This window comes from Nicotiana tabacum, chromosome 22 (genome assembly GCF_000715075.1).
Source record: "Nicotiana tabacum cultivar K326 chromosome 22, ASM71507v2, whole genome shotgun sequence".
In the NCBI taxonomy this organism is placed as follows: Eukaryota; Viridiplantae; Streptophyta; class Magnoliopsida; order Solanales; family Solanaceae; genus Nicotiana; species Nicotiana tabacum.
Window position 1 is genome coordinate 57,252,472 of NC_134101.1, and position 8,789 is coordinate 57,261,260.

At 35.4% G+C, this 8,789-nt stretch overlaps 1 protein-coding gene across 1 annotated transcript; it reads right to left on the bottom strand.

Annotated features, from left to right (window-relative positions):
• Positions 1-1,169: 1,169 nt before the first annotated feature.
• On the bottom strand, positions 1,170-8,479 carry LOC107801501 (7-dehydrocholesterol reductase). Its single transcript, XM_016624832.2, has 13 exons — positions 8,180-8,479; positions 7,157-7,379; positions 6,891-6,946; positions 6,301-6,403; positions 6,151-6,216; positions 5,767-5,880; positions 5,177-5,303; positions 4,935-5,035; positions 3,425-3,550; positions 3,015-3,079; positions 2,624-2,705; positions 2,378-2,460; positions 1,170-1,501 (listed from the first exon to the last, which is right to left on the bottom strand). The coding sequence occupies exons 1-13, from the start codon at positions 8,269-8,271 to the stop codon at positions 1,435-1,437; spliced, it is 1,305 nt and encodes a 434-aa protein (XP_016480318.1). The 5' UTR covers positions 8,272-8,479; the 3' UTR covers positions 1,170-1,434.
• Positions 8,480-8,789: the final 310 nt, after the last annotated feature.

The following is an 8,789-nucleotide window of genomic DNA, read 5'->3' on the forward strand; positions in this document are numbered from 1 at the left end:
GGATTTAATTTCCTTGTCCATCTTGCAATTAGATTAAGAACGTTTTTCTTTGTTTTTCTTTCTTTATTTGGTTTATTTCTTAAAATTCCCAAGTCTACTGAAATCCATGTTTTCCTTTGTAATAACAAAATTCATATAATTAAACGAAATGCCCTATATTAAAACTAGTACCAATGGAGGATACAGTTGAAAAAATGACGAAAATCTCTAAAAAAAATAAATTAAACCTATAATTTCAATAGTGTAATTGCTTCAATAAGCTAAAAGTTGAACATTAAATTTAAATCCTAGATTCATCTATTTATAATGGTGCACACATCCTCTTAAAATCCCGGATCCGCCTCTGGAAGCCGCCACAGAAGCAGCCACAGTAGTCTTCTTGATTTTCAACAGTCATTTTAGGTTGACTTGTTTCTACTTACTATACCTTTGATGAATTAAGATTGGTTGGGACTTATTTATAATCCGAAAGTTTCCTCATATTCTTCTATTTAAACAAAAAGGAAGGAGTCTTGGAGAACATAAAAAGATATTATTATGAAGACAAATACTTCCAATTTTCTTTCCTCCACAAGCTTCTAAGAGCACGTTTATGTAGTTTTCATTGGGAAACACACACATGGAACATGGATGCAAGTTTCATTGAGTCTGACTCTAAAATTATACGACAGTATTTAAAACATATTTTCCATGTCTAGAACATGGATGATGAATGCAAGATCTATTTTCTTTATTTATCTCATATTTGAGTATACATTATTTTAACTACCTTCTTAAAAGTATTTTTATTTTAAATTATTAGCAATTGATAAGTTTAAATTCTTTTTTGATTTTTTTAATTATATTAAAGTACTTACTTTTACTCACATATGATAAAAAGCTCAATACTAGATAAGAAAAACTGTTGTAACATAGGCTAAAGGTACTACTGGGACAAATCTTTATCTAATTTAAAACCAAATACATGTTGTAAATTACACGCCGACGCCGTACAATTAAATTTTACTACGATGGACCAAACATGTGATTATTATACACCAAATTGCAATTCATGTCTTCTAATACTTGTCTGCGAACCAAACGATCCTTCCAATTACTTGAATATGGAGATACTATTTTTTTTTTTCTAAAAAAAAAATGCTTGGGAATTGGGATTTTAGGCAAAATGCTTGACTGAATGCACATTTTCTTAATGGTGTTTCTCTTGTCAGAACAACCATAATAAAAGGGATGTTGGTACAACTGTAAGTACTTCATAGAAAACAAAATACTCTCAGTAGTTTAAATACTACAACAACTGAAATACTAGCAGCAATAATTAAAGACCTAGAATGAGTATCTGGAAAAAGGGAGGGGAACATCTATGCTCTGGGACAACCACCCTTTTAAGGTTCATCAGTTGAAGATAACATTCTTGGCAAACCAAAAACCCCACTAGTAAATTCCGGGTATGACCCGGTAAGGTACCTTTTCACAATACAATTTCCAGTATTTGCCATACCTGCAAAGAAGCAAGGCTCTGTCAAACTTTCACCCCTCACTAGATTTCATACGCAAATTGACAAGAATAATGAGCATACTAATAATGTGGGAATACACTGGGTATGTTGTTGTAATAAGCACACTAATAATAGCTGTCTAAACATTTCAACGGGTACAGATCATAAGAAACCTCCAGTTATTTCTTAACATTAGGGGCAAAATGCTTGCACTAAAAATTTTCATCACTTTTAGTACGATCTAACTTCACACCTTGAGGGCGTGCTGCTTATACATCTTATCGACACACCAACCCGATCTTAAAACTTTCTTTATGAGGGGCTTGACAACAAAACCTCCTCAGATAAATGTGTCCCTGATACCCCTTCCATTCTATGTTGCTCGGATCCTCCAATAAGTACATAATTTTTGGAGGATCCAACATGAGTGCAGCATTTTTGGAGGACCCTTGCAACATAGCTTCCGAGAACAACTCTCTGGATCTCCAGATTGTAGGACATTATTTCTTAAGCAGGAATTGGACTGCCGTCATTTCCGTGAACCCAAAAAAAGGGTATCGTCATTTCCTTTACTAAAAAATGAAAATGGAGTTTCATGGAAAATTTAAAAAGCCCTTTGCTATCTCTGGCTAATGGAGCTGTCTCTTTCGTTGCTTATCCTAATTCGAAGCATTCTGCACAGTTTCTATACCTAAAGAGGTCAAGAAAAGCAAGTGGCAAGTATGCAAAAGAGAGAGTGCTTAAATTCTCAAGTTTAAAAATAATCAAATATGTACTTTTTTTGCGCACCAGGTTCTTTATGTATTGAATCGCATAAATTCAAGCTTTTGTAAAGAGCGAGAATACTAAAGAACCCAAGCCAAGGTTGAGTTGCTTACTTTGACTTGCATCGGTCATCATCCCTTTTGGCTCGATCGAAAAGGAGGATCGTCAGATAGATTACATAGAAGTAGGGAATGAACTGCAAGGTGGAGGAAAAGTTATGAAGGAGAAATGGTTGGTTAGATTCCCGACACCTTAAGTGGGCAGTGCGAAATTGGAAGCGAGGATGCAAAATATTTTTAAATTTTCTTCTTGATAGGTACAGAGATGAATTCTGTCTATTTGTGCAAGTGAACACTTACATGGTTGAAAAGAGCTGGTACACTCCAGAAAAATGAAGCTAGTATTTCTGGAACGTAATGGAAGTGCCGAGCTAAGCCCCACCTGCAAAATGTTTGGCGTGAATATTCAGCATTGCATCTCAAGAGCCTTAAGAGAAATCCAGTACTCTCGGTGTTTTCAGAAATAGTTAAAGAACACATAAGAACAAAATGGTAAAATTGTTCTTTTAACCACATGCTATTTGTAGCTCATTTAACACTCCTTGAAAGTGCAATTGGATACAGCTTTATAACAAAAAAATTGGTGGTTCAATTGACTACAGCTTGTGAAAAAAAAAAAGAAAATTGGTGGCAGAAAGGAGAATAATTATTTGGTCCTACAAAGTTAACAAGTAAAAAGAAAGGAACTGACCATCCAGATGTCAGGAGAAGGCTGGTTTTAGTCTCACCAGTGGTAGTAGTGTATGAGGCAACAATCTACAGTAAAACAGAAACCAAATCAGAAATATTGCAAAGGGGTAAGAGAATTCTAAAATATTTTGACTGGACGTGGAGTTTAAAATGTCATGTTGACATATATATTATATTAGTGGTAGTGGCAGTAAATATTAGTAAAAATGATAGAAAAAGTGGTTTGATAAAGAAAATATAACATTAAAGTTTAAAATTTGAATAGTTATATCAATTTGAGTTCTTGAAAATTGAAAGATTTATAGGATGATACCATCAATAGATGGTGTCAAACACTTGGGATGTCACAAAAATAAAAAGTGTCATATAAGTTGGGACGCAGGGAGTAAATTGCAGATGCTGTCCTCCAACCTTTGATGGAGCCTTTCCCCAGACAAGGCATTTGCCATTTGTTCTACGAAACTCTTGCCTCTGTCTGTCACAATCATAGTTTATGTATACGCAGAGAACACCAGCTACGAGAATATAAATTGCAAGCTGCGAAAAAAAAAAGACTCAGGGACAAGCACAGAGCTAACAAAGTAGGGATGGTGAAAGAAGCAAGTATACTTGTACTTTTTGTTTATATTTTTTGTTAACCATACTGCTTGAAGAATAAACTATACTTATATTTTAGCTTATTCAGATATCTATAATGCTATTAGAATATAATGCATACTCTCTTGACAATTCACATTATACTATGCGTATTTTCTTTCTGTAGGTTGGTATAATGCAAGCAATGTTCCACTGCAAATATCCCTCCACCACAAGGTGGAACCCTCAGTGACAGAAAAAGGAATATCCTATCTTTCTATGCCTCATTAGACATATCTTGAATGGGCTTCGTTTTTTTTAGCAGACAGTGAATAAATCAATATTACACATACAAGACTGAAAAGCTAAATAAATAATTCCAAGTGAAATGAATTTACCTTATCAAAAAAAAAAAAAAAAATCCAAGTGAAATGACAAACTGCAAGCATCAACATATGGTGTAATAACCCCACACTAGGCAAGAGTTGAACCTCTGAGGCTGTGACCTTTTGCCAAAGGTTACAGGTCTCTGTTTTCCAATTAGAGTTGCACCAATAGTGGGTTGCTCATCATATCTTATAGCAGCTCTATTCTGAATCAGAATTTTGAGAAGCCATTCCAGTAACTTTTGTCAAGATAAAATGAGAAATATTTTAGTATAGCAAGCAACATTTTTCACTTCCCCCATCTTGAAATTGTTTAAAGCCACCGACTTCATCTCTAGCAAAATTTGAAGTCATCTATTTTGCTTGGTTTATTATGTTAATTGCAAGTACGTATGAAACATACCTCATGCTCTTTTTAGGTTGAACAAGTTGCTGCTCTCCTATGTGTTTCAAGTCTATTATTTTAACCAAAGCTCACTCACATGGATTGAGTGGGTCTGAGATTGAATCTTTTTTTTGATCCACTCTTTGAATGCAAAGGACAAGGCAAAGAAAACTAAATATTCTTGTCTCTGACATGAAAAGGAAGATGCGCTTTTGTTTCATATCAAAGAACTCATTCTATGTTTTTATTCAATTACATACGAAATTTGCTTACATATAAATCTTAAGAATTAAGTTAATTATTTTGTTCAGCATGTTCATTGCCTACACATTAATTTTGCAATAAAGTTAACTATTGTTCAGTATGTTAGCAGAAAATATTCCCCCATCACCGTAAGCTATCCACCATCTTTAAGATATATACCAGTATCCAGTGGATGAAAAAGTGCAACAGATTGTTCACCAGAATCTGTTCTTATAAATGATATTCTTAGGATAGAAGATACTATGTCAAAACCTTAGGTACAAATGAATCAGAAGTAATATCCAGTGGACAATGAATTAGCATAAAGTACCTGAAGTCCAAGATTTACAGGTTGCTTGACAAGGTACATGCCAGGAGAAGTATATATGCATGGAAGCCATACTAAGCATCCCCAGCATATGTAAAAGCCGGCTGCCAAAACAAAATTAAGATACAGAAAATATTATATCTCGCATAGGAAATAAGAAGCCACTGTAGCACAGGAGAGCAAAGGCAAGGCACTAAAAATGACAATCAAACAAACAAGACAAATAATATAAAGCATGTACAAACCTCGGTCATGTGCAATATCCATGGTGTTCCAGTACCCTGCTTCCCACCAAAAGAATTTCGTGACATACACCAATGTCAATATGGTATTTACAAGCATGGAATCGGAGAGACTTCCATATTCTTCATACTGCCAAATTGAAAAGCATACGTTTAAGAATGCTGCGAACTTTCAAACTCCAAAATTGGAATTGGATATTAATCAAACAGGTCCTTATATTGACAATAGCAGAATAATGTTTGGGGCTGCAGATGAAAGAACAAGTACAAAAGGGAAGACCGCTGAACTGTGGGGACCCCCAAAATACAAACAAGAAAGTACTTCATAATGCCTTCCTCCCTTTCTCCCCTGAATGTACTAGTACAGAAGGGGAAAAAAAGGAATTTATCTTGGAGGGCCTATTGCATTTCTAAGTCATTTAACAGAAGGCATGTGAATTTATCCTTTCTTGATAGCCTGAATAACAAAACCAAATTACTAGCCATCAACAGTGACAAAGGGCTAGCAACAATAACCAAACTTGAAGGTCTGGAACTGAAAACTATAGAATATCCTTCATTCTCACTTTCGGGGACTTCCTCGGAACATTTACCTGCTTTATACAGTAGGTAATAGGGAGAACTCCCCAAGAAATCATGCCAAATCTGCAGTTTGTGAAGACCTTGATATCAAAGTGTTTGCCAATGCGAGGATATAGCTCCATCCCCTAAAAGAGTAAAAGAAGTAAATCCCTAGGTTAAAACATATGAGATCACTTAAAACTTAAAAGGAATATTGCACAATGCAAGTACAAGATTAGAAACAGGCTTTTCTAATATAACTGGTTCTCTAGTATCAGCAATTTCATTTTTCATAGAGAAAACAAAAGGCAGACTAAAGTAGTCTTCATGCACGCTTTTGACACCGGGTTGTTTGACTTGTCAAAAAAGAAAACATGAAGAGTCTTCATGCATCTTATATTGCGAAAGATGCTTACCCAATAGAAGTCGATTATTATGTTCCCTGATGAACCGTGATCAGTGGAAGATGGCGCAACATGACCCTTGTATATGTCAACATCATGTATCAGAGAGGTATATGTATAAAGAATATCACATTATTACTGAGGATTCTTTTGTATGCTTACTTTTATGTATAAGAAGAGACAGAAGATTAAGCTTCCAAAATTTAGTGTAGAGAGAATCTCCCCCAGATGATCATACACAATTGTAGGATTGAATATTCCAAACCTGACAAACAGGAGGGAAAAGTATAAATAAGGACCAGAGGCTGATTATTTTTCTAGATATAATGATTTGAGAAGCACTAGTGTCACAGATAATAGTCAAGATGACAGTCAATCATGAATAATCAAATAAGTACCAACTCTGAATACCACACAAGAATATAAACAGTTTTCTTACAAAATTATAATGATCAGCCTTCACAAAAAGGGGGGACAGGAGAAGCTTCACATTTATCAGACACCCAATTATAGTGAAGTTGCATATTCACAACTATAGTAATATACTCAAGAATTGATATTTTAACTAAACAAACTAAGAAATCGGGCCAATACCCAAATTTATTCTGTGGGAAATCATAACACTTTCCCATGCAATGCTGCTACTTTCGAAGAGAACAAGTATCATTTACGAAAACAGCATTCTATAGAGTCATAGTTTGAGAATTCTAAAGTTTTAAAAATGCCAACAGCATTTGAATGGAACTTCTTACCACCAAAGACTGAGATACGTAATTAGTGTCACTATATATGCTGCCATGCCATTTGCCTGCAATAAGCACAGAAAAAACTTTGAAATTTGTAGTGTATTAACTGCAAAATAATTGCAGAAATGTGCTTCACCATGTCAGGAAAACAAATTTTAGAGAAGTAAATAGCCACACAAGCATTTGCAATTCAAGATGCACAATAGACACACATAAATTCACAAAATAAGCAGATCACAGAGAAAATGTTCAGAAGAATTATCGTCAATTACCTTATAGACAGGCCTGTGTCCAGTTGGAGATATCGGCCCTTGGACCGTTTTACCCGGCAACAAAAGCTGAAGTGCGGCCTCGAATAGAGCATAGCAAATTATTATTTTTCCCGCAACTGCACTGGGTCTTGGCCAAATATCAATGAGTCCTTGCAGACCATTCTCCCTTAGGTAATTAAATGTTTGCAATACAGACCCATCAGCATGAACATTTGTATACCACCTGCATGTAACTCATCGAGTTTCCAAAATTAGATTAATCACATAGACTTCATGTCCTCGTTAAGAGACTACAACATAATAAGATAAATCACCATGGTGAAACATTCAAAAACTTCACATCATCTAGATCCATTTCTCAACCTTCATTCTCACACCAATTTTACTCCTTTCACATGCCTAAATGCATAGCTTTTGTGTATACCTGGAATCTTTATCACTTTCATGTTTCATTATTGTTCTCTTCCTTCTATCTAGGCAAACAAACAATGGTCTCTGCAAAGAAAGCATTGAACCATAGACAAAAAACTAGTGATTCTTTTACCCACCCGAGGGTGTGACGTAACTGGTCATGATGTGGGATGAAAACCATAGCAACAAGGGTTCAAATCACGGTAGAGGAAAAAACGCTAGGTTATTTCTTCTGATTTGCCTAAGCTAGCCGGTAACAGTGCTGGTGCAAAGTAGCACATATCGGTGAATAGTAAAGGTGCACAGTTTGAACACAACATTATTAAAAGAAACTGCCTTTTAACCCTTTAAAAAAGATCTCTTCCCTACTGATAAGCTTTTTCTTTTCCTTTATTTTTGTCCCCAAACCAAATCACAGAAAAGTAAAACACTAAACATTTAGTTATCTGATTCAGCTAAAAAGGGACATTGACAAATGAAATTAATTCAATTTTATGAAGTTAATTCAAAAGGTCCAATCTTGATTCGCAGTTCCATAGTACATAGATAATTCTAAGATCTGGTGCGATAAATAGATGTAATGGATGGGAGTAGGGAGTAAGAGGAACTTACATGAGAATAACAAAAGGGGGTGCTAAAGTGAGAAGAGCGATCATTGACAGGTAAGTGACTAAAGGCGGGTGCACCAACTGACTCTCCGCCATTCTTCTCCCTTTCTCTGCGCTGCACAATTTCTGGGGTTTGTAACTTCACTACACAGAAGTCTCCGCTTGACTATAAATCTACACACACATACACAGTGGAGGGGGCGATGAGAATCTGACAATAGTGGGGGTTTTGGTGGTGAGTGTGTGTCAGCTATTGACGTGCTTGTCCAGTTCCCCTCTGATTCTTTTTGAAAAAACTATAAATAAAAATCAATTGATTCACCGGTCATGTGAGTTAGGGGTGGGCATAAAATTCGAATTGAATTAATTCGGTATTTAGGTTTCGATTTTTTTCGGTATTATATTTTCGATATTTCGATATAACGGTTCGGTTCTCGGTATTAGTATTTTGAAATTTTGGTATACCGAAATACCGAATTTTAAAGAATTTTATGTTGGACCTATATTGCCCAGCCCAACCCAATATGTTGTATCTCTAATTTTCTATTCTGTCCTAGTACCCAGCCCAACCCAATAAGGCCCAACTCTTACCCTCTTTAGTTTTTCCCTAATTT